The sequence below is a fragment of the Gopherus evgoodei genome, chromosome 1, assembly GCF_007399415.2.
Source record: "Gopherus evgoodei ecotype Sinaloan lineage chromosome 1, rGopEvg1_v1.p, whole genome shotgun sequence".
Lineage (NCBI taxonomy): Eukaryota > Metazoa > Chordata > Testudines > Testudinidae > Gopherus > Gopherus evgoodei.
This window is the reverse complement of record NC_044322.1, coordinates 235,864,355-235,891,204: the sequence shown is the minus strand read 5'-3', so window position 1 is coordinate 235,891,204 and position 26,850 is coordinate 235,864,355. Positions and strand designations below refer to the sequence as shown.

At 38.7% G+C, this 26,850-nt stretch overlaps 2 protein-coding genes across 11 annotated transcripts in view; one reads left to right on the top strand and one right to left on the bottom strand.

Annotated features, from left to right (window-relative positions):
• The window catches only part of LOC115638168 (nuclear pore complex protein Nup50-like), a 35,083-nt gene extending 24,602 nt beyond the window's left edge, over positions 1-10,481 (top strand). For all 4 annotated transcript variants that reach the window (XM_030539746.1, XM_030539753.1, XM_030539738.1 and 1 more), the window contains 3 exons: positions 1,391-1,469; positions 3,497-3,615; positions 6,180-10,481. In XM_030539746.1, the coding sequence (XP_030395606.1) occupies positions 1,391-1,469; positions 3,497-3,615; positions 6,180-6,382 (401 nt within the window). In that variant the 3' untranslated portion in view covers positions 6,383-10,481. The remainder of the gene's footprint in view (positions 1-1,390; positions 1,470-3,496; positions 3,616-6,179) is intronic.
• Positions 10,482-19,289: 8,808 nt separating this feature from the next.
• Positions 19,290-26,850, bottom strand: part of LOC115638087 (uncharacterized protein KIAA0930 homolog) — a 137,385-nt gene continuing 129,824 nt past the window's right edge. For 6 of the 7 annotated variants that reach the window (XM_030539676.1, XM_030539696.1, XM_030539685.1 and 3 more), the window contains one exon: positions 19,290-24,537. In XM_030539676.1, coding sequence (XP_030395536.1) covers positions 24,497-24,537 — 41 coding nt within the window. In that variant the 3' untranslated portion in view covers positions 19,290-24,496. The remainder of the gene's footprint in view (positions 24,538-26,850) is intronic. The other variant, XR_003997397.1, reaches the window with a different exon arrangement.

Below are 26,850 nucleotides of genomic sequence, written 5' to 3'. Positions count from 1 at the left end.
TCAAATTAAACCAAATGTAACTTTAACCTGGAACCTGCATATCTAATTAAAGGGACTGTAAACCACTCCACCCCACCTCGTTCTTAAAGGAAGGATCCCTTTTATCTGTTTTAAATACTGCTCCACAAAATTATAAGTAATGACTCACATAGTGTGGTCCATTGTGTCAATTTTATAATAGTGCTGAATTTTAAATAGCACTGTCAAATACTGATTAAATTATTATGCAAAAGTGTTATTTTATGTGTGAAGTTGGTAATTGGAGTACTCTTGGTTCCCTATACCCTACTTATTCTGGAATAAAATGACTGATGATTAGTACTGTGAAAATATGTATAAATGTTTCCGTTACAATCCCTGTCCACCGTGGTTGTCTTTTGAAGTTTAATATAGGAGCTGGAAATCTATTTGCTTGTACACATCATTTTAGTCTGTGCTTATATGAAAGTTACATAATCTAGGACTTCAGTTTTTTTTGTTTTGTTTAAAGTGAGGAGTGGGAGGTAGCTTCCCTTGCAAGTGTCGTGGGGAAAGGCCCTAAAACTTCAGTTTCTGTGGAATGTAAACTTTTGAACAAAACTAAGTTTCTGCTCTTTCTGAATGTGAACCACCTGTGCAGTGGTACATTAAAGCCTTCAAGTCTTCAGGCAGTTTCAGCCCCACTGCAACACTCGGTAGCTTTGTCAAGCAGCTGCAGAATGAAATGAATAAAATTCTGGTCAGTTTCACTGCTGCTGTTCCTAAGTATTTAGGGAGCAGTAAAACTACCAAAGATCTTGTCAGTTTCCTTCTGCTACTGCTTAGAAAAGTTGTGAGTAGCAGCAGAGGCAGGCACAGCATCCTAGTAGAATTCCTAGGAAGTGTTGAGGGGGTTGGAAAGAGCCTGAACTCTTACCCATTTTTAAGCTGTTGTCTCTTGATATCATTGGTGTAGCTTTTTTTTCAAGCCCTCCATATAACCTGGGGGGTTTTTGGGGGGGAAGGGGGGAAACTACTCATCAATCTCTCTTTACTTTATAACTAATCTCCCAACCAAAAACATCCTGTTTTTGTTTTTTGTTTTTTCAGATCAACCTTATAATTAACTAGCTGCTATTCAAACTTCCAAAAATGTAATTAGGATCATTCTGATCTTCATATTCATTTAGCTAGTGTAGCTATTAAAACACTAGACTTACTGACCACAGAAGGTTTCTTATAGTTGCCTTACCTCCAAGACACAAATCAATTTAAAATATTTTTTGGCAATCTTGGGACTGTATATGTGTACTCTAAATATGTATGTTTGTGTATTATCAATAATACAGTGTGAAGAAAACAATATTTTTTTTTTAAGTGGTATCTGCACAATGTTGTTCTGGGTTGTATTAAGCCATTCCTTTTCTTTCAGGAGGAGATGAAGAGGACGAAGAGCCACCAAAAACAGTTGTTAATGAGGTAAAAGAAGATGATGCCTTCTACTCGAAGAAGTGAGTGGTCATTTTTAATGTTTACAAGCCATAGTGGATAAAAATAACTTTAAAAAAAAAAAAAAGAAAAGATTTAAATTATTTTTTTAAAATTGAAGTCGCTGTTTTTATTTACATTTTGCAAGTTGTGTACCTTCTTCCTATTCTACAATCCTAAATTGCTGAAATTGATGTTTGTACTTTTTTGTTTCTCAATTGTTAAACTTCAGATTTTACATATTTTTTTTTTCTGTGAAGTTTCATCTGAGCTCATCTGTGTGGAATGTCTAGGTCCTCATTAACATCCTTACTGTGAGAGCAACACATGTTCAAACAGAATTGATAAGCAAAAGTTTGTGCTCTATTTGCAACCAACACCACATTCTGATATTGCAGTTCCACAGCTCAAGAAAGCTGAAACACTTTGACCAGCTATACTCCATCAGGTTTTGCAATTTGAAGTTGGAGACTTGTTTTCCTAAGTCACTTAGGTGTTTTGAAAATCCTTCCCAGAGGTGACTGGGCATAGGAGTGTAAAGTTAGACTTGTTTGTGAAAATTTGGGTCTGTATATGAAAGAATTCACAATATTTAAGGTATTTTAAGTCTAACTTTTCATTGTTAATACAGAACCAAATTTGCTTCGAATTCAGACTTCAAGCCTATTAAAAGAAGTGTTTTAATTAAAATACAGTTTTAGTGCCTGATGCTCCAAACACTTAAGTACATGCTTAACTGTAAGCATGTGTGTCGTCCCATTGACATAAAAGGAACTGTTCATGTGAGTGAAGAATGTACCATATTAAATCTTTGCAGGATCGGGGCTGTAAATTTTAAATATTTTGAAGCAAGGTTTACAAAGTACACTAGATCTTGTTTTAGGATAACAGGTTCTACGTTTTAATTTACTATATTGCAAACGCTGGGATTTTGACTTTAACAGTTAATATTTTCAGGTTCAGCTCTCCAATTTTTGAAATCTTTGCTTTGTGGTCCTATTAAAATCTATTCTTACACTTTAGCTTGCGACTGCATCGTGTGTGATGCTGACTGTTTTTCCCCAGTTTTGCAGTAAAATTAGCATTTCAAACAATGGTCAAGAGTTTTATGTATTAAAATCTTTATTGTTTAACTGCTTTTCCCAGGTCTGTTTTTATATACTATCTGGTCATTTGGCTTTCACTTCACATACCATAACTTGGTGTCCTTGTTTGAAACTACAGTATCTTGCATATTTTATTTTATTTTGTTGAGAAGATGATCGGCTATCACAGCTGTTTACCGAATGGGACTTAGATAGTTCTTTCTTGCCAAGTTTTCAGTGGCCTTGTCTACCCTATGGGGAAATTCTATCTAAACTGCGCTATTGGAGTTAACATGAATAGCGTAACTCAAATTGACATAGCTTAGATCTGCTTACCTCCGGGTCCACACTACGCAATGTTGATGAGAGACGTTCTCCCATCGACTCCTACTCGTCTATCCAGTGGAATAGAGGAGTTGACAGGAGAGTGATCTGCAGTCGATTTAGCGGGTCTTCACTAGACCTGCTAAATCAACCGTTGATGCATCAGTCCCCACTCATCAGTCCCCTGGTAAGTGTAGACAAGCCCAGTATCTTCATAAAACTTCTGAAACTATTCAAATTTTCCAGCCTTATTTTCCATAAAGTTTAACTTAAAATGCTTTCAGTCCTTTGTTATAAGACTCAAAATGTCACACCTTTTTTTGAGACTATTTCAAACGTAGCTGAGTCAACAATTTAAAGCCCAAATAACACATTTTCTTCCTGAAACAACATTAATATGGACAGTTTACCCATCCTATGGGATCTATCATCTGGGTAGTTGCAGTAAGAACCTAAATAATGTATTTTGCTGTAGTCTTGAAGACTGGACATGTGTAGGGTTTTTTTTAATATTCTTTAATTGTCAGGTTTAAATTATTGAAAAGACTTTAACTGTAGATCAAATCCTCCATTATGTATTATCTGAGAGATTTTAAAAATTTATTTATATATCAGTACATACTGTCTGACTTGTTTTATAGGTGCAAACTGTTCTACAAAAAAGATAATGAATTTAAAGAAAAGGGTGTAGGAACGCTGCATTTAAAACCTGCAGGAAATGAAAAAACTCAACTGCTGGTACGAGCAGACACCAATTTAGGTATGTAACTTTCTTCTGAGTCTGTCTTGCTGGTCCTGATAATGCTCTATAATGAAATCTACATTGGTGCTCTTTTCTAAAGGATCCAGTGCTTTCACTATAACTGATTGTATCTCTTATTTGAGTACTTATACATATTGAGCACACAAGTGTATGCATTTTTAAAAAATACATACACTTGTGTGCTCAATATGTATAAGTACTCAAATAAGAGAGATGATCAGTTCAGAGCAACTGGACCTGCTTTCCCCTTCATGGTCCACTAAACGCTCACCCTTGGCTTCCAGCTCCTCAGCCGTCACCTCTTAGGTAGAGACTTGCATGTGTCTTCTTCTTGACCGGTTTCTCAGTTCTCCCTGCCTACACTGTGATATTCCCAGCAAGCCAGATTGCTTAAACAAGCCAGTGTCTGCATTTTGCTTCCGCTTTGAAGGCTATGAATAGCAGTAATTGCCAGTCATTATAAGTAACAACACAGCCCTTGATAAACTAGCATATTTATTCATAAGGTGAAAGCATTACAGAGAAAACATTAAAAATAACAAATACATACGTGCTAATAAGTTTTTACCAGAGATTATGTCCCAACTGCAACAGGGTCTCCACTAGGAGTCAGTCCTTCAGATCCTACTTGGGATTTTTGTATGGCTGTAAGTCTGTAACAGCCTTAGCTCAGAACTAGCACACCAGTGAATGGATTAGTTTGTCCATTATAAGGCTTGGGTCTTTGATCTTGAGACCCTGGGAACAGCTAATCAGCAGATAATGGTCCTATCCTCAGGGCACAGCTCAAAAGGTTGGGTTTATGCATAACTGAAGGTGGGGAATTTGCATTCAGCTCCCCCCTAGAGATTCCCCAGGCAAACCACTTGATGCTGTCCCCAAAATCCATTCCTCTCTGGTATATTGTTCAATACATAAAAACATAACACTCCTTTGAAGTTCATATCGCTTTCTAGAGTTCACATCATATTTCTCTCCCAGAGAGGTTACTACAATCTTGGACCACCACAATATATAAATCATTCATTTAATACAATACACTCACAAAGATGTTTAAACTTAATTCAATAAGGTTTTCCAGGGATATGGCAGGAAATTGCCATATAATGTCTCAGTCATTCTGATATAAATGGTGACTACTAGGGCACTAGGAAGAGGTAGAAATCCGGACTTTTGCGTCTGGGATGGGGAATAGGCTTGTTATTGGGTGGTCTTCTTCTATATTAAAATCTGAATTAGATTGTACACTAGAAATTCCATGCATGTAGGGTGCTGCTGAGCTCTGGTGCATGAAAACCTCTAAGATGTAATTGGTATGGTACAATGGAAGACTGAATTCCTCCCCTCCCCCAATACTACTATAGTTTTGTGAATTATTTCCTAGGTTTATGAAAACATTTTTTGTTTATGCATATTGCTGAGTTTAAATTTGAAACTATTCTAATACAGCACTAACTTTGAATGCGATTTTTTTTTAAATCGCTTAGTAGTTTAATATGTTAACTTACACCTGAGTTATAAATAACAGTGATACTCTATTTCCATCATATGTTGTATGAATGAACAGTGGTAACCATAAAAAATTATATTCTACTACAACATGTCCAGTCCTATATTAACAGCTCCTGTATGTTTAGTGCATTTTTTTTCTACTGCTTAAGGACTCTGCTTGATGTCTTGGAATAGTAGTTGCTATGTTTTTAGTTTATATAGATGTAATGTGGACACTCAGATTTCGTTTTGTGTTGCGTTTCCTCATTTAGCTGAGGTTTAAATTGGTCATTGGGACACATCCTCCTTCTAAAAACAAATTCCCACATGTGCTCTTCACCCTAATACTGTTCCTCCAGCTTCTCTTATTTTTGCTGTTCTGTCACTTTTTTGGATGGAAGGTTTCACATTTCTTTCCTTCCTGTGAACTACAAATCACTGACATTTTACCTCTGGATAAGAGGTCGGATGTAGGCCCCTGGTGCCTTGTGGATGCTCTGTTGGTAAGCCAAATATTTTATAAAACAAAGATCAACACACCCCAGTCTCTACTGGCAGAAGAACAGAGGCCTAACCTTGGACCTAAACTTGTCTAATACTGTCAGTTAGCCAGTACTTCCACTTGAGGCCTTTCTGGCAGTGGCAGAGTGAATCTGTTGAAGTACCCATGAATTTCATCTCTTCTGGGTCACTAGTGAAGCATCATTTTAGAAATAGCACAGGAATAGATATTATTTGGGAAACAAAATTCCTTTGTCTCCTCCCCACAAGAATATCTCCAGCAGCTGTAGTAGATCACATCTGCAAACTTTGCCACCTGCATACAAATGGATAATCAGAATGAAATGGACCTTACCAATTTCCTGTGGCTTCCCCAAGGAATCCTAAAATAAAAGCATACCTACAACCCTTACTGGTGGGAGAATCCCTTGAATATAAATGGGGGAAGGGAGTATCCCTCATTCCATACTAAAGCTTAAATTCCTCCTCTGTAAGCTTACTAATATGTACATTTTCTTATAGTACCAATAATTTGTTTAACCTAATATGTTCTTTTCTTACAAATGCAGGTAACATACTATTGAATGTGTTGGTTCCGCCCAAGATGCCATGCACAAGAACAGGAAAAAACAATGTTCTTATAGTCTGTGTTCCCAATCCACCAATTGATGAGAAGAATTCCACTGTCCCTGTCACTATGTTAATAAGAGTGAAAACAAGTGAGGATGCAGATGAGTTGCACAAAATTTTACTGGAGAAAAAGGAGGCCTAAAAATATTGCAGTCAAATGCTCTGAGAAATTACTGCTAAACTGCTGCTACTCTTTTTTTTAACTGCTTAACTCTCTACTCTGACATTCTAAGAACTGTTACAAGAATTCTGAAAAGCTTTTGTGAGGAAAAGCAAAAATGGCTAATAAAAAGCTTTAACTGAACACAAGAGTCCATCTGTCCTCCCTCCTTTTTTTTGAATATCTAATGTTTGAACCATATTTGGATAAAATTTGTACATTTAAATTAAAGTGATTGCTGGATGGACTGAAATCAAAGTACAAAATGTTGTACCACATGTTTTTCACAGGCTTTAAGGTGAAGCGCAGCAAGCTCCTTTTTTTGAAAAAGGAGGAGGCTAAATTGTTTAACTCTTGAAACTGTTTCTAGACCGAATAGATTGATTTTGTATTTTAAAAAAAAAAGTGTCTGCTAGCTTCTGGTAAGGGATCTAATCTTTCGAACTGTCACCTGAATAATCATGTATCTGAGTAACAATGCTTCTGTAGATTCTTTTCAGCTTAAGAAATTTGATGTACTGTTGGGATTCAGAGACTGCATCTGTGGTTCCTCAAAGCAAATGATTTGCTTGCATTATTCCTGTTGACTGTTTTGTTGTGCTTACTGCTGCAGCAAGCTAATGGTGTGCAATAGTATCCACGGACAACTGGAAGACTATTAGCTCTCAACCCACAACCAGACTGGCCCTATAATTGGTATTCTTGTTGACAGAGCTAGAGGCCAAGGGAGGAGACTCCAATACTTTCTCTCCTAGAAGTATTCTTCCCTACTCTCTCCAGGTTATGGTTGAGACACATCAACAGCAGAAGCAGTTTGGTGGAGGAAACTGGGCAAGGCAGATACATGCCCTATCTGTTAATAAAATGTACTAAGCGTGTCTCATGAGCATCAAATTAAGTTTTAAAAAATATCTTTGTGCTGTAAATGTCTCCTGACATGGCCAAGAGTCTGTGTGTAAACTTGGGTACTATACTATTAAATATTTGTCTTTGTGATGTGATAAAGCAGCAGAATACTACTTGCTGGCCTCAGATATAGCAGTAGGGCTGGCTGCAGTGTTCTATCTTTTGGACTACTGAAACATCTTAAAGTGTGAGTAAAGTATTTAGTGTTAACCTGGAAGGAAGCTCTGATGCTGTATAGACATACCCATTTTAAATGTAAATTGGTGCCTTTTTTGCATTTGGTTTTGTATTTAGCCACTAAAGAGTGTGTGTGTGGTTAGTTTCCTCAATTTTTTCGAATGTCATGCTGGTACATAGCTCAGAAGTCAGAACTTAAATGTTTGCATGTTAATTCTGTGAATGAAAATCAATGTGTACAAGTTTTTACAGGCTCAGGTTGAAGGGCCAAGGGCTGAAATAATTTTGCATTTGTTTTTAGAAAACAGTATCTTAATAAATAAATTTCAGTGAAGAAATTGTTTTGTAGGCTGCCAGTCACTGCACATGGAGGGGAATAATCTTTTGTGATAAGCAGATCACACATTATGCTCCTCACACTTTAAGAGCAATTGTGTATTAGACAGTTAGAGGTATTGTGCTTGGTACTTGTTTACTTCCTCATGTGCAAAGATGTGTAGTAATGTGCTTTCCATCAATTGCAATATGGACCAATAAACAAGCTGCACAGAAATTCATTAGGAGAGGCAAATGTAACTAACTTTCCACGTGCCCCTTGCACAGCCATCTTGAGTGATATTTGCCTTTGAAATGAGTGAAATCTGGGACTTCTGTATGTGCATGTTTTGGCTTGCTCTTGAAGCCGGGTAGGCTAAGTAGAAGAGGCCAATGAATGGTCCTGCTGTAACTGTGATTACTGTTTTAAACAACTCTTGTGTTTAAATTGTGATTGTATGTTTGAGGGTGGGTGTTGAGGACAGGAAGCACAATGGGACAGATGCTACTTAATGAAAATCTACTATGCTGGAAACTTTGTACCCCACAATGCCCGAGCTGGCAAATGCACACATTTTCTATTGTAGTTTGGGAAACAATGAGTAAAGGAGGTGTTTATTCTTTAACTAAGCATGTATTGGTATCAGTAAATGGCATGGAGAATCACATGGGAGAGATGGGAATAGGTAAGTGTATACTCACTCACATCTTTACATTAGGTTACCCTATAAAGTCTCCCTTAAAAAGGAAAGTATATGTATGAAATGTCTTAGGTCTAATATTAAAAACAGTGTTTTTCATTTAAGATCGTAATTCTAAGTTTTTATTACAACAGATCTTTGCTGTTAACACTTTAAAACAAAATTAAACAGGGAAAAGTGATAGAGATTTGACCGGTGTAAAATTGATCTGTCTAATTAAAAGTTCTATGTATCTTGACTTCAGTTATTTGAATTGTGTGATGGGGAGAACTTAAATATTTACTTTTTTACTTGTATTCAATTGTACAGCACAAATTATTTTGCTCCCAGAGTTATAAAAACAAATGTTTTGGCACTATGGTTTGATTTTTGTAGTTCATAGGGCACTTTCGGAGCGAGAAACCTAAAAAGTAGATTCTGGGATTAGTCTACAGATGTCAAAATCTGGGGATTTTATTGTTTGTTTGCATGAAAATTTAACTAGAAATTAAGCTCTAAAAACTTATTAAAGCAAATATAAAAATAGTTTGTTAGAAAATTACCATTAGGGTGTCTGTCATATGCTACTTAATTATAAAAGATTGTCTTATTTAGAATTCTAATTCAATAAATAATTTTTGTATCTTGCCTTGTAGATAAAGCATGGCTGTCTTCTTTCCAGAAGTATGGGGAATAAACAGGAAGAACTAGAATTACGAGTGAATAATCACAACTGTGATATAGTTGGCATCACAAACTTGCTGGAATAATACACATTACTGGAATATTTAGTATAAAAAGGGTACAGCTTGCTCAGGAAGGACAAGTAGGGGGGAAAGGGAGGAGGTTGTTGCCTTATATATCAAAGATGTATACCCTTGAGGTTGAGATGGAAATAGAAAAGACTTGTTGAAAATGTCTGGGTAAGGATAAAAGAAGTTAAACCAACCACGAGTGATGTCGTGGTAGGGGTCTACTATAGACTTCCTAACAAGGAAGAAGGTGGATAAGGCTTTTTGATGATGGACTTCCCAAATGTCTGTTGGGAAAATAATATAGCTGGGCACAGATTATCCAATAAGTTCTTGGAATGCAGTGGAAACAGTCTTGTTTCAGAAGGTTGAGAAAGCAACTAGGAGAGACTTCTAGAGTTGATTTTTGATAAATAGGAACTGGTTGAGAACTTGGAAGTGGAAGGTAGCTTGGGTCAAAGTGATCATGGATAGAGTTTGAGATTCTAATGAACAGAAAGGAAAACAGCAAAATAAAGATAACGGATTTCAAGAAGGCAAACTTCAGGAAACACAGGGAATTTGTAGGTAAGATGCCATAGGAAATAAGTCCAAGAGGAAAAACAGTCCAAGAGAGTTCTCTCTGAAAAACTACCATTAAGGGCACAAGTGCATATTATTCCACTGCATAGAAAGTATGGTAAGAGACCATGCTTGCTAGCTTAACCAGGAGATCTTCAATGATCTGAAACTCAGTGTCCTACAAAAAGTGGAAACTGAGTCAAGTTATGAAGGATAACCATAAAATAACCCAAAAGCCATGTAGGGACAAAATTAGAAAAGCTAAGGCACAAAATGAGATTAAACTAGCTCAAGATATAAAGGGTAACAAGAAAACATTCTACAATACATTAGAAGCAAGAGGAAGACCAAGGACAGAGTAGACTAGTTTCTCAATGAGAGGGGAAAGGCAATAACAGAAAATGTGGTAAGAGAAGTGTTAAAGGCCTTTGTTTTCACCGAAAAGGTTAGTCTCAATTGAACATCTAACATAGCAAATGCTGGGTGGAAATGAGGTAGGATCTGAGGCTACAATGGAACGAAGAGGTCAGATGTGTTCAAGTCAGGAGAGCCTGATGAAATACATTCTAGAATACTCGAGCTGACTGAGAAGATCTCAGCCATTAGTGATGATCTTCAAAAACTCATGGACGATGGGAAGAGATTCCAGAAGACTGAAAGAGGGCAAATATAGTGCCAATCTATAAAAAGGGGGATAAGGACAACCTGGGGGATTACAGACCAGTCAGCTTCACTTCAGTACACAGAAAGATAAGGGAGCAAATCAGTTTGCAACCACCTAGAAGATAAGGTCATAAGTAACCGTTAGCATGAATTTGTCAAGAACAAATCATGTCAAACTACTAACAGCTTGCTTTGACAGGGTAACATGGTGGGGGAAGAGGGGGAAGTAGTAGATATGGTATATCTTGACTTTAATAAGGCTTCTGATACTGTCTTGCATGACCTCACACTAGGGAAGTATAGTATAAGGTGGATGCATAACTGGATGGAAAACTGTTCCAGAGAGTAGTTATCAGAGTTTCACCTTAAAGCTGGAAGGGCATAATGTGTGGGGCTCTGCAGGGGATCAGTCCTCGGTCACATTCTGTTCAATATGATACAAGATTTAGATAATGGTATGGAGAGTGTGCTTATAAAATTTGTGGACAATACCAAGATGGGAGTGGTTGCAAGTGTTTTGGAGGATAGGATTAAAATTCAAAATTATCTGGAGAAATGGTCTGAAGTAAAAAGGATACAATTTGATAAAAAATGCAAAGTATTCCACTTTGGAAGGAACAGTCAGTTGCACATGTACAAAATAAGAAATGACTAGGAAGGAGTATTGCGGGAAGGGATCTGAGGTTTACAGAAGAACACAAGCTGAGTCAGAGTAATGCTGTTGCCAAAAAAAAAAAAAAATTAACATTCTGCTATGTATCAGCACCAGTTTTGTAAGCGAGACAAGTAATTATTCCGCTTTACTCTGTGCTGATAAGGCCTCAACTGGCCTATTGTGGCCAGTTCTGGGTGCCACATTGCAAGAAAGATGTGGACAATAGAAAGTCCACTGCAGAGTAACAAAAATGATTAAAGGACTAGAAAACATGACCTACAAGGAAAGATGGGGGAAAAAAATGGGTTTGTGGAGAGAGAAGACTGAGTAAAGACATAAGTTTTCAAATGCATAAAAGGTGATTACAAGGAGAAGAGTGGAAACATTGTTCTTATTAACCTCTGAGGATGGGATAAGAAGCAACGGACATACATGGGAACAAGGGAGATTTAGGTTAAACATTAGGAAAATCTTCCTAACTGTTGGGTAGTTAAGCACTGGAACAAATTGCTTTGGGAGGTTCTGCCATCTTTGTCATTGAAGAACAGGTTAGCACACTTGTTAGGAATGGACTAGTTATTACGTACTCCTGCCTTGAGCAGAGAGAATGGGGCTAGATGACCTATTCAGGTCCCTTCTAGTCTTACACTTCTTTGATTCAATGTTGTGATATTAAGTACCAGCTATTTGTTGCACATTTGTGCAAGGGAGTTCTTCCCAATCAGAGTTACAAATGATCTGTTTCATTGTTACAGCTGTAGACTTCTTGTTTTTTCAAATCTTTACAGGTTTGAGGGTTGTTGCTCTTTTGGAGCTCTGGCTTTCTGGATATACTTCCCTTCCTCTCCCCCCTCCCCCCCAAAAAAGAACAAGATTAAAACCACTGTTTTCACAAAACCCTTTATGCTGTGAATCCTATAACTTCCTCTTGCAATCTTTTAGTCTGTATGTGTAACTACTTGCTTTCAGAGCGAAGAAGTGGGTCATTGATGCTTTCAGAGCGAAGAAGTGGGTCATTGAGTACATGCTTTTGCCCCATACTCCTCTCTTGTTGATGGTAATCTAGCAAGATTCTAGTTAAACAAATCTACAGTGATGCATCTTTAAAATGAATGTGTAATTAAGCATAACAGGTAATATATGTTAAGAATGCTACCTGATTTAGTTCATTTTGCAGCACCATGACTTCTCAAATGTCTCAAGACTTTTCTGATGCCTTAAGTTATTTGCATTTGTTAAATTTTGTGGCTGGTACATGTGCAAGCAAAATTAAACAACTTCAAATTTCATGAATTAGTAATCAATTAAAGGCTACTGAATTGAGTAATGTAACAATTCACTCTTCGATATTGTCAAAATAGACTGCAAAAAGCTCAAGTTTTTGCATAGGAACTGATCTTTTATTGAATAATAGATTTGTCATGTAACTTCTTACATGTTATTTCTAATACATTCTGAGAAAATGTACAAATTCAATGGAAAATGTGAATAAAATGGGAGATGTAACAACCCTTTTTTATGTTTGACTCTGTGCGCTTTTAGTTATGACTGCAATGCCAAATAGTTCCAGTGGGGAAGTGATAGCTGCTTGAAGGGCAGATTCTGCTCTGGTGCAAATAGGGATAACAACTAACTACAAGGGAATTTTACCTGTTTGCACCAAAGTTGAATTTGATCTTTAGAACAAAGCCAGGCCAAGAGAAAATGGGAAAGTTTTCACAAAAACCAGGAATTACAGCTGTGCTAATCCAGGTCTCAACAGGAGCTTTTACTAGCAAAGCCAGAAACTACAACTCCACCTCCAGCAGCCTTATACTGAATAGCTGCGGGGGTGGGAGAATTACAATACAGGCAAAGATATTTGCCAAGTGTGCCTCTTCTCTCCCTTCTTTTGGTTGTCCAGATTTAACATACTAGTAATAAGTAAAAATGGTAAAGTAAATACTTGTCATCACAAAGTAGATGGAACTGGTAATATGGTCTATAATTAAGGTTGCCTAATACAGTGTGTCTTCAGTTGATTATCTTGCCCAACTGTAATCATTTAGCTTGAAATTTAATAGCTCAAACCATGCAGGTGAAAACTAGATGAAAGGAAGTGATTTTTATTTTCCTGACAGCTATTTAACTTTAAGAGATGGGAAAAGACCTTTTCTGCTGAAGTTTCCTGCCTTGCAGCAAACCAAGGGAAGAGTGACCTGGGTGTCTAGTTTCAAAAGTAAAATGTTCTGAAAAACATTTGAGGGGGGGAAAGGGTGAACTTTCCTTAGCCTGGGAAGGACACATCCAAACTGTTTCCTTTTGTAGATCACCTTGAGCAGGGCATAGCTGTATTGGGAGGGGCTGTACTTGGTCAAATTTGAAGCTGATTGCTGTGGAGATAAGGCAGAGCAGCATGCTGGAACTGTGAACTTCTCCCAGTACGAGACAGATGGTCCACATTGGACTGAAATTCCAATGGAGAGTAATACAGGGCTGCCAGGAGGGTAATTAAATCGGGATGGTCTTTTGTTCACGTACAAACACTAACAGTCCACCAGCTTCCACCCAGAAGAAATGCTTTTTCAGGGAAGAAGTTGCATGGGAAAGATGGCACCAGCTGGGGGACTGATCCCCTGTTGAGGCTGATCCAGGAGCCAGCTGACAAGGACTGAGCTGTTGTAAAGGGCAGGAGCTGAATTATTTGGGGTCTTGAGTCATTTTTGCCAGATCAAATAAAAGGAAGCTACTGCAGGACCCTGATGAGGCAGGGGAAAGCCTGGCTACTTAAATTCAGATGGGCCACCTTGAACTCCAACAGGAATGGTGAGCTAGAGTGAGGGGCGTTGTGTTCAGGATGTCTTTTTTTTTTTTTTAAAATACTCTATACTTGGGCTATTAAATAAGGAGCAATGGAGTCTTAGAGTTCAGTGGAAAGTCAGATATATTTTAAGTAAGGGGAGCCTAGCAAGGTAAACTCCTCACCTTTGCCAATGTATATGCTCTGTCAATGGCAAGCTTTTTTGATCAGATTTTTCGAGAAGGGGATATTATGAGGGGGTGGAGAGGGAATTGCAATGAGATGCTTACTGCCACTTTAGGTTAATTGAGTGTACACATGCTGTGTGGGAAGAGCATGTGCAAATTTGTTGCATCACTTAGAAAATGAGCATCTGGTGGATGTTTGACAAGATATGAATCGATGTCAGGGACTATACGCTATTCTGCAACTCATGGATCTTATTCCAGGATTGATGTGATTTGTTTTTAGGAAGTTGGCTAATTTGGCCCCAAACCACTAATTTTGAGAGTTATAACTTGGTGTGATTATGCCCCTGCATATATTAGATTAGAAGATAGGCGCTCTCTTTTTCCACTGAGTCCCAAGGAGTTGAGAGTTTTGTTGTATGTCCAGAATTAGAAAGTTTTCAGAAATAAATTATGTATGTATGTATGTATATTGAAACATTGCATGTTTGTTTAATTCCTGCAAATTTTATCCACACTAGGGGTAACCTGCCTTAAATTTTTTCTCCACAATATTTATTCCTAAATATGTTTGCTACATAGGTTTTAATGGGGAAAGGAATAAAAAATGTTTCTTTTGACAATTGTAGTTTATTTTGAAGCCTGCTACCTGCACCAATTCCAACATCAACTGTATTTGCAGGAGCAGAAGCTTCATTAAAAATTATAGAACATGACAGTGTCATACAAAATTAGTTTGTGTTTAGTCCAGACAGTGTTTTAATACCTTTTTAGAAAGGGGCTGTTTCTCCCATTTATTGCAGCTGACTCCATTGCCGAAGGGGGAGGGAAGTGTGAAAAGGCACCTGTCTTCCCCTAGACAAAATGAGGAGATTGATGACCACTTACCACAGCAGATGCTTGAAGATGAGTAGAGGGATGGTATGCCCCTATAAAACTGATTCTCAAAACCAAAGCTTACCACAACCTGAAGTGCTTCCCTTCCAGCCTGTGGAAGGCCGCCTTGCTCTCTGATGAAAGCAGCCCATGGAAAGAATTGCTAGAATTAACATTAGAGAGAATTCTGCTGCTGTTATTAGCTAGATACCTGCCAGCAATGAAACCAGACTTGTTCAGCTAAATATATTTGGGCAAGAGGACACAATCTCTGTTCTAATATCTTGGCATACATTTTAGCATCCACATCATCCACAGTTAAAGATCTAGGGGGTGTATGATGCACAATAGGTAGGATCTTTTTCTTCTTTAGGAATAACTGCCATTTCTATTCCTTTCCAAGAATCTGCAATTTCATTCCTCTGCAATGTATCTTTATACAATTAAAATAGGGCCCAGCACTCGCTTTAGAGTTCTGTAATGCTCTCCAGAAAACCTCTTAGAACCTGGAGCTTTACTGGATTTTAAATTCTTAATTACATTCTCAACTTTCTCTACAGAAATTTTGCCTATCAAAAGCGACCATGGGCAATGAGGTAGTTTTGCATGGCTCATATCTATTTATAAATTGAGGAGTTGGAAGTTCTGAATTGTATAAAGTATGGAAAAAAGAGCTTTTTGGTGCCAGTTACTAAGTTTCTCCTTTTATTTCTAATTAGAGGGATGGCTGATTTAGCCTGATTTTGTTTGTTTGAAGTTTCTGGCTAAGAGCTGTAATATTGTTTAGCATATAAGTGTTTGTGCCTTACCTGTTTGTAACAGGTAGGGAAAATTATCTACAGGATCTAAAAGTATATTTGTCTATTTTCCAAAACAAAGTTCATTAACCAAACTGATTTTTAAGGTATGATTCTTAATTAGGGGGATCCTCACAAATCACCTTTCCAGCAGCCCAGAGGACACTTTGATTCCTTCCTTTTCCTTTTTATAGTCAGACAGTTTTTAAAGAAATAGTCCTACACTTTGACAAATCCCACTGTTGCTGGTTTTGAACATGCAGGAGCTGCTGATACTAAATGAGCAGTGAGAGAACCCAAATTCTATAGCAGTACTTCCCTGCGTGTGATTAAGTTGGGAGCAGATTCCCTCCCATACCTAAACTTCACAAAAACACCAAGGAGTCCAATGGCACCTTAAAGACTAACCAACAGATTTATTTGGGCATAAGCTTTCGTGGGTAAAAACCCATTTCTTCAGATGCAAATTTCACAGTAAGTCATTAGAACAGCCTGCTGTTAGCCATTTCTAGCTAAGGGGTGTTTGCTGCCTCATTGAGGCAGATGCTTTGTTGCCAGATGTATGGGACCAGAGATATGGTCTGAGCACTCCTGGAGGCAAGACTTGTCCTCAGCTTTGTGTTTTCCTTACCGAGGTTTTATCCATGCTTATTAACTAGGGCAGAGCTACTACTTGATTTTCAATTCATGTCAGAGTCACAGAGGAGAAGCAGGCCCAGAATCTTCCTAGTTTTCTCTTCCCTATGTCTCTCCAAACCTTCCCCCACAACTTTTTACCTGGTATGTTCTAGAAAGCACAAACAACAGTGGAACAAGTGACAAGTGTCAAAATGTGGGGGTTCTCCTGCCTTGGATTCTTAGTGCAAACAGTCCTCATCCACGCCAAAGGCCAGTTCAACACCATGTGCTTTATTTACAGTGTGCTTCATAAACAGTTGTTCCCCCACTGCCTAAGATTTTCACCCCAAAACTTTCCCTACTACCCGGATGCAGAGCAGGACTGAAGAGAGCTCTCACCTCTGAAATCTTGGGCCTCTCTGGTCACTCCCCCGCCTCTCTTCTTGCCTCCCCCCTTATGTCCTTCGGCCTCCCTTTTCAGCTGTTAGCAGATGATTAGATGACTCACCCAGTAGTAAAACTATTACCTCAGCAATGTACCCCAGGTGGGGACACTTCCGAAGTGCACTGAGTGGTGGTAGCCTTGGGCTATGCATACTTCACAACAGGCTTTGCTTTCAGAGTGTCAGCACACAACGTATCCACCACAGCTGCCAATCAGGGGTCTTTATTGGCCCAGAGTAACCGTTCCTACAAAATAGTCTATATTTCTCCTGAAACACTCTCTGAATCTGTGGAGTGAGTTACCACTTTTACATCACTGAATAGAAAGATAATTCAAGGGAATCTTAAACTATGAAGAGGAAGCAAGAAACTTATGAATCATACAATATCAAAACATACGGAGCATCTCTGCAAATGACAAGCTAGCCAATAACTTTGCTTGGCTCCAGAGCCTGCTTAGGGCAGTGTGTTTTTTTCAACCCTTCTCCCTCTCCCCCTGCCCCAGGGTAGACCCCATTGGAAATCTCAGATGTAGTCTGCACCCTCCTCCCCCACATGGGTTCGTGGACCACAGCTTGAAAACCATTGGCTTAAGTTGAACTAATTCTTTCCCAACACAGGGAATCTTTGTTGCACAAGATTTATTGCTACATTGTTTTAACAATGCTGTTTCTTTTGGTATAAGACAGAGGTCACTTCTGCCCACTGATGCTACTGGGTGACAGCATCAAACAAGTCATATGTCAGTTGCTCAATAGCTTTCATAAACAGCTAGTCGTGCCTGATAACTTGAAACTACAGATTTTGTAATACTCCCTCCCCCCAGATAAAGGTAATAAATCCAAAATAAGAAACATTCAAGTAAATGTATATTCCATGTAAGAATCTAGTTTCTAGGTGGTGAGCAGCCAAGTGGGAAAGCCCAGGGAACTCCAGGACATGGCATGCTTCATTTGAATTCGTTATGGACCCAATGGTCCAATGTGATGAGAGGAGGCAGGGAAGGTTTTTTTTGTTTTGTTTTTTTTTAATCCATTTGGATGCTGAGGCCTGCACAGAATACATCTACCCTTCTTATTAAATGGTATCCATCCCAGGGAATATCTAGTACCTGTGTTCTGTACTCTGCAGTGACTGACCAGTGACTTCAGAATAGTTTAAGGCTTTATAGGTCAAACCCTATACCTTAAACAGTTTTGGACTTCCTGACTTGGAAGGCTGCCTCTTTCTGCATGTTACACTGAAGTCAGCACAAGCACCTGAGCTGGAATCCCCTTGTTTCAAAAAATTGAGGCTATTTCAGTGCCAAAGGCATAAAAGCCCTTTAGCAACCCCGAGCTATTGATCATTGGGGGATGTTGCAAAAACTAGTTCTTTGCTAGGGCTTTTAGGGAGGATTGTGTTTCTCTTGGCTGTTTTGCATTGTTGGCTGGAAAACTTATTTCCATTGTGTGGTTTCTAGTCTTATGCTGATGGTCAGCTAGCCTTGGGATGGATTGTTTTTAAATAATTTGTTAGGGGCCTTATGAGTGGGAATAAGTGTGTAGGTTCTACACTCTTCTCCCTCTTCCCCTCAGTGATTCCACAGAAAGAATAAGTTCTTCCAGGAGAGGCAGAACACTAAGTTTCTGACCACTTGTGATCCTTTTCCATGTTTTGCAAAAAAAAAAAAAAAGCCACTGTTCTCACCGAACTTCACTTGGGATTCTTACCTAACGTGTCCCATTTCCCCTCTCTTTTTCTTTCATCCCTCACTTCCAATTTTCAGTTTGAATAATGGATCACCATTCTCCATTTCTTCTCAAGTTATTAGGTATTGCTGTGCATGTATGATACAGTACACACTGGCTGGAGGGGCTGCATTGTGGTGTGCCTTGTCTCTTCAAAATTTTGATTCTTCGACATGGGGAAGCTACCATGTTTTTTTAAAAAATGCATAGTGCTTAAAAAAAAGTGTTTAAAATCTAACTCAGTGCTTTAAAATGATGCTCAGAGATAAAATTAAAATGAGGGGTAAAGACCCAAGCTTGCATTCCTTATCCCAGCAAAGATGACACTGAACTCCATGCCAATTTTGCCTAAATAAGGACTTAAGAATCAGTGTCTCTAGCTTCTTGCTGTGGACTAATTCCAAAGGGACAACTCATCTTTTACATTGATTCAGATAAACCAAGGGATCATTTCATGTTAATAATACCTCACCATGTGCAGACTTTCAAAGTACCTGAACTTGTCAGGAAAAAGAAAATTCCAGCTAGTCATGTCTCAATATTCCATTCTATTTAAACCTTTCCAATAGATAGATACATAAATGAGTTATGTAGCCATTAACTCAGAGAATTACAAGGAAAACACAATTTTAAAAGACACTAGATTTTTTTTACTATTGTATTTAATTGAAAATACGAAAAACCTTTAAAAAAATGTGTTGCATTTCCCCCTAAATACTGAAGTGATCACACAAGGAGCCACTGTTAGTCACACAAGAGGAATCTTTTACTCAAGGTCAAATGAAAGTAAACAGTAAATGGGATACTCATCTTCAGATAATTGCCTATTTGGTGGACCTTCGCACATGTTTCACATCATCATCCCAACCAATTTCTAACTTGCTGCTTAAAATAAAGACTTGTAATGTTCTGGAAATATAAATTCATACTATCCTCAAACATATAGGACACAATACAAAGAAAATACAGTTAACAAAACATATGGTCATTGAAGAGGTCTTTGTTTATTGGGTGCAGGGTTCAACATTTTCTTCATGTTGCAATAAGTAACATTAGTCTTATTTTTGGTGCACAAAGGTGTTCTCACTGCTCTTTGTTCAAGGGGCTCAGCTGCAGTGCCAGCATGATTTTCAGTTGATCATCTGTCACTCAATGCTGATGATCAATGAGGCAAAAAAACCATGCAACAAGTGTTAGTTGGTTAAAATTAGTCTGAGAATATATTTATATATGTACACAGAGAACGCTGAACACTGTAACCTGCTTGCAGTCTTATATTATCCTGACCAAGCATCTGTACAGTTACATTCTGATGTAAAATACTGTTTTTTCATTTAAGGTTTGTGTACAGGCAACTTGTTCATTTAGCCGGTTTTCTACATGGGTTCTATTCTACTTACTTTCAACACACACTTTCTACACAGTCTGGTTCAGTCACATTTAATAATACAAAGTGGGGTAGCACCAGATAACTCTGGGCTGTGATCACAGAGAAACCAATTCCCAATGCTTTTGATGACAACTCTGTGGAGGCCATGAGGACCATTTGCTAATGCGTATAAGGTGGGTCCATAAGAAATAGCCAGCCCTGCCAAGTACAGTTAAACTCGCCATTTCTGATGGCTGTCCCTGTAGCACTAGTAGAATTCTCACAAGTACCTTTGTTCCATGCGTTTAAGAACTTTGAAGTCCCATTGACTGTTGCTGGGACTTAAGCACTTTGGAAAGTTTTACCCTACATCTATTTTTATCAGGAAGATTTGAGACTTGGAAAAAGTAGGTGACAAAACAAACTCAGCTGGAAAGCAATATCTTACAGTGACGGGCTGAAAGCAATGTCAAAGGGGATTTACAAGCACTTGCATATGTGGACATAAGGCTGTAGCTACATGGATCCAGTTGTGGTCTTAGAAGTTTCAGAACTGAATGCTGGTATAAGAAGATATTTTGGAAATTAAATATATGTTATCTCCCCTTGCAAGTCAAACTAAATGTATCCCTCTTTTTAGAAAAGCCCATCACATCCTTTCTGCAAATGGAGGGCTGTGGATAACAGCATGATTCAGGTCACATCACACTTCAACCTATGCAAAACTTGAGGTTCTCCTACTTTCGTTTCAAAGCCAGGTTTGCTATGGTGAGCAAGGTGACCTGACTTATGGTTCTGAACAGGGACTATGCAAACCCAGATTGGTTCATGTGGCTTTGCCTCGGTCAAGCTTTGCCTCATGGTTGAGTAAATCTAACGAGAAGGAAAGTGAACCTATTCTCAAAGTTAGGTGAACCAAGCCTGCTCAAGCTTATACATTTCTAGAATGGCCTCTATCAATGATGTTACATATGCAAGAGGTTGGACAGACTTGGAAGACATCCTGTGGTGGTTGTAGGGAATTGTAAAGACTTTGAATGGAATTTTACATACACTGTGGTCTTTAAGGCACATCACCGCCCTGCTAATACAATATAATTGATCACGGAGAATGTCTTGAAATGGTAACATTAAAGGTGTAATAAGCTCGTATTAAGTTTTTCAACCTAAACAGATTTCTTACACGCTTGTATTTGACATCTGTCTCTATATTTATCCCAAGGATGATGAATATGGCCAATTTCAGCTCTCCAAAGGTGGTGGTTGTGCAGCACAATGGAAAAAGCGATCAGATCAAACACAAATAACCAACGGATTAACAGATTGACCTGAGCAGCAAAGCTTTCCAGGCTCATGCTAACCACAGTGCTTTCTCATACTACAAGAACTTCCATTCTAGTTGTCAAGCTTCAGTATACATCATTAAAATTGCTGCTGCTGCAATAGTCAAAACAGTAACTGGGCAAACAAAACCTTGTTTACTCGTATTTGTCATCTATATGGTATACTTATGGAGCGCAACAACACTTCAGTACATTCCCTGGTAGTTTTTTTTATTCCAGTGGAGCCTCAGCTCCATTGATTTAATGCTTTGGAGCTACAGGATGGAAAAATTCCAAATAAAAAGATCAGGGGCTCCCACCTCACATTCTCTTATATGGTGTAGTGCAATAATATGCTAAAGGTCCAGTATGAAAGTGCAGAGTAAGGGCATTTTAAGAGACTCAAGGTCCAAATAATCTGCCAGCCTCACTCAAGCCAACCTCCTGCTAATGCCACTGGGACTCCTGCCTGCGAGGACTGTAGGTTTTGATTCTTCGGGTTTAATAAAAAAAACCCAAATCCTCCTACTCTGGAGCATTAGGTTTCATTACAAATATTTAAGCTTTTCACTTGACAGAAAACAACTGACTAGAGCTGTACGGAGAGTTCTACTTCAGATTTTTAGAAGGGCTATTTTACAGTCTGGTACATCTAGCAATTTCCTCAGAGCACTAATGACATTCAAAACACATGGATTTGTATTTCTTGTGGTTGTCCAAGCTCATGCAGTTACAGCCCATTTCGGCTAGTCAAAAAGGTGACTCTTCATTCAGAGTGCCTGTGGCAGATCAGTTAACACAGTATAAAATATACCAAACAACTGGCAGACTAGCTCTTTGAAAGCTAGACATTAGCAAAACTCCAGTCCAGACACAATACAGCAAGACAGTATGTCTTGCATAAGGCTATAGAATTTGTACTGCTTGATCCTAGAATTGTCCGTACATTCCTGATTAGTTTAGTATCATGCCGTGTTTGCCATTTATCCTGAAAATATACACAGCATGAACTGTTGGGCCTCCAGCCCATGAGAATTTAGGCTATTTAATCCTACGATATTGACGTCAGCCTGGGGGCAGGAGAGGGGAAAAATGGCTGGAGACAGAACAGTACTCAGACATCTAAGTCACATTTCCAAATGGGTAAATTTTCATATTCAGAATATTTACTAATCTCAGAGTATTTGGTTCAAATGTTCTAATTGCCTCTAGAAGTACAAATATTCTCTCTCCTCTCCCTCACCACTGCAATGAACAGTTAAAGGGAAACTGTATTGACTTGCTTAGCCCAGCAGTATGAAAAGTGCAGAATTAGGGCATGTTAAGAGGCTCAAGACAAAGACTGGAGGTTGTTCGGTTGCCAAAAAGTGATTTAATTGTCGACACAGGGACTAGAGGAACAATGTTTAAGATCGTCTCTAATCTGCAGTAATATTGGTTAGCACTAACAAAATAAACTCTGCTGGTTAATAAGTTACTTAGAGCTGAAACAGTTTGCCTAAAGTGAATGGGAAATTGGCCTACAGTCTCTTGTAGTGTGTTCACATTGCCAGTGTTAGAAATACCATCACTTTGCATTAAGTTGACTTCTTCCAGCCTTAGGCTCCAATAATGCATATTCTAATTTAGGTTTAAAGTGTAACTATAAACAGACCGACAAGTATATCTTACCAGATGGAGCCATCATCCTGGGCGTGCAATAAAGATACAGTCTACCTTTAAGCTGTAGTGGAACCGTTTCCATGGCTTCTGGGCAGAAATGAAGCTGTAAAGCTTTACTTGAAAGTCACCTGATGCTAGTGAGAGAACAACAACAAAGCAGTTTGGGAAAAGGTCAAAGGGAAAACCAAAGGTTTAGGCTTTAAGCACATGACATGTTGGTAACCGCAATGCCAGCATGGAGCATAGAGTGGTTATATTCTGAGGGCTTGTTTATACACGTAGACAAGCCCTGAAAAGTAACTAAGAATAGCATCTGCTCTCTCAACTGATCTCCTTCCTGTGTGTATTTTAGAGTCTGCCAGTTACTGCATTGGCTCTGCAGTGCTAAGAAAGGGAACTATTTTATATTCTGGCTCCCCATCAGAATTGTTTACTGAATGCTGGTTGCAGAGTATTTACCAATTGAACTTTCAGAGTCCCAGAGAAGTTTACAGGGCTGCTATTTAGAAAAACATGCATTACTGCTAAGCACAGCACACAACCGCAAGCCTCCCACGAGGTCACAAGGTCATTTCAGTTACTTTTCAGAGAAGAACTATACTTAAGCTTGTCTTTAAAGAAAACCCTTTGTGCCTCAGTACAGTGAATCATCACAGAAACTAACACACACAGAATCCAGGGAAATTGCTGAGTCAGTCAAAAGCCTCTGGGAGGAGAACTCGTTACGCTGCAGTCCTGCGAGTGCAGGATAATAATAATCTGAACGTGTTTGGTACTGGAGTCTAGTTATGCTCTCCCATTGTTCTGTACATTAAGACTTGGGTTTACTCCTACATCATAGCAGCAGTACTGGAACTGGACTACAGATTTTCTAGAGCAGCATTTTCTTCCCTTCTTATGTTGGCTCTTTCCCTTAGACCATTCTAGAGCAGGAAGTCTTCACTGTTCTTTGGTAAATGGGGAAACAGACATCACGGAATAAAACTGTTTTAGGAATTCAGGAACGACACACCAAAAGAAAAAGAGCATTGAAAGCATTATTTTAGCTCCATCCTGACCAACTGCACATACCACAATGGCAGCACACCTTGGTTGCATCTCTTTCCTTACCCCTTCTGACTAGCAAAATATTCTATTGTCTCTTGCACACACATGCACACAAAGCCATTATAACAAGGAGGGCATGGACAAGAGTCTATGAACAAAGTTCATTGGTACATCATTATGAAATTCTAAAGTTGTTTCTCTCAATGAAAATAAAGTTCAACACATTCTGTACATGTTGGTTTCTCAGTTATAAAGTAAACACAGTAACAAATTGTTCATAAAGCATTGATTTTGTTTTTAAACACAGCCCCTTCTGGTTTTGTTTTTGAAAGTCCTCTAGTCAGAACACTTTAAAGAGATGTATTACTATTGTGTGCAGACGGTGTATGACAGCAGAGGAAGGAAGAGAGAGGCACTTTAATTGGCTGGTATTCTTAACTTTCCGTTTTTTCTGTGTAGGTTTATATTCCTGACACTAGATGGTAGTGTTGTCACAGAAAACCATCATGGATAGGCACTTGGCAGCAAAATTCCAAGGCAGTGCCCAGTGCTCTGCTATGTCATCAGAATTGGTTTCTGCCGCACTTCCAGAATATCTAAACAGACAAGGGAAGACAAGTTACAATCATATTGAGAATATCTGGCAAAAAAGTTATAATTGTTAAACAGCAAGTCAGAGGAACCAGTGATCTACTCATGGATTGCATGTTAGTCAAATTGTTTTCACACTAATTCAGAAGAGGATTAAAAAGCAGAACTGTCACATTGTATACTGCCAAATTCCTATTAATTTCTTGTTCTGCATTATAACAGTGTAGTGATAAACAAGAGCTGTGTCTCATCAGAGAGAGATGACAACTGATCCAATGTATAGTTTCTATAGTGGTATGAGGTCCTTTGACAGGAAAGGTGCAGTTGCATGGGGATCCTTTCAGATAACATTGTTCGACAGTGGAATAGTCTTCCAAGAGAACTGCTGGGAGCCCCATCACTAAGAAATTACTGTAGCAAAACAAGCTTTTGCTGCCACTGAGAAATGCACCCGAATTCTGTTCTCACAGACCAATGGAGCATCTGGTTTTCTTGAAGCCTGAGAGATAGGGTGACCAAAAAGCAACTGTGAAAAAATGGGATGGAGTTGGGGGGTTAATAGACACCTATATAAGAAAAAGTCCCAAAAAACGGGACTGTCACTATAAAAATGTGACATCTAGTCACCCTACTCAGAGACAGAGACAAACATTGACTGCTGGCCTTGGTTACAGACAACACAAAACCTAAGGGATTTTGGAATATTTTTGCTGTGTTCTAATCCAACAAAATGTTAATTTGGAAGAGTACTTTTGAGAGTCAGGCCTCATTTTCAACATGGGCATTGAAAGGCAGACACTTAAATCTGTATTTAGAATAATAGAATATCAGGGTTGGAAGACACCTCAGGAGGTCATCTAGTTCAACCCCCTGCTCAAAGCAGGACCAATTCCCAGACAGACTTTTGCCCCGGATCCCTAAATGGCCCCCCTCGAGGACTGAACTCTCAACCCTGGTGTTAGCAGGCCAATGTCCAAACGACTGAGCTATCCCTCCCCCTAAATTGGCACTTGAGATATTTTAATAAGATTTAGAAATTGGGCTGCCAGTCTCTCCTTAATTAGGCAACAGAAAAAGAGTAATGATTAATATTTGATATAAAAGAGGGTTGATTTATATTTCATAATTAGGAGGCAGATCAAATAAGTTCACACAAAGTTGCAAAAATCAGGTATTACTACGGATTCGAGATTCTCACTAGCTTCCACTCACACTTGTAAACAATGAAACCAGGTACATCTTTCTATCCAGTTTTCCCCTCTGATCACTGTAGCTGTGATTATAGCCACTCGTTCTGGGAATTATCTGCAAAGACAGCTAAACATCCTCCCACAAAGAGCTATCCCACATGGCAGATTCATCAATGCTGAAATGCTGACCGCCCGCAGATATATAGATATAGAGATAGATTCTGTTCAGCTGTGGGTTGATGTAGACACAGATTCTTGTAAGCCTGCCTTTCAAATAAAAGCAGCAAAGAATCCTGTGGCACCTTATAGACTAACAGACGTTTTGAAGCATGAGCTTTCGTGGGTGAATACCCACTTCCTCAGATGCATGTAATGGAAATTTCCAGGGGCAGGTATATATATGCTAGCAAGCAAGCTAGAGATAACGAGGTCAGTTCAATCAGGGAGGATGAGGCCCTGTTCTAGCAGTTGAGGTGTGAAAACCAAGAGAGGAGAAACTGGTTCTGTAATTGGCAAGCCATTCACAGTCTTTGTCAAATTTGACACCATCAGCTCAGGATTGAACTGTTAGTCTATAAGGTGCCACAGGATTCTTTGCTGCTTTTACAGATCCAGACTAACACGGCTACCCCTCTGATACTTGCCTTTCAAATGTTTTCCTGTGCAGAGCCTCAGAAGGGTGTGTGAGCTATCAGCAAATATTTAAGGATGGAGGCATTTATGCCAACCAATAAACAAGTATTAAATGCCAGAAGAAACCATACACTTTCTACTTATTCCAAAATCTTATAGTAAGAGAGATGGGTCTTGGTGAAAGTTCCAGTTATGCAGCAGAAAGATATTCTCAACAACCTAGAGGTGATTTTATAATATAAATAGTTATTCATTAAGATAAATCTGTATCTATGGTTACCTATTTTCCTCAAATATTCTTCAGAGTCTACTTTTAATTGTGCAAGGCCAATTCTTACTATAAGACTAGAACTTAGATGTGTAGTTTTATTCTGAATTACACTGATGGCTGTATTCAACAAAAGGGCAAAATGCTATCCATATATATCTTTGCTATCTACAGCATTTGCCATTACCTCAGTTTCACAGTCTGTAAAAGAGAGCTAATACTGATGC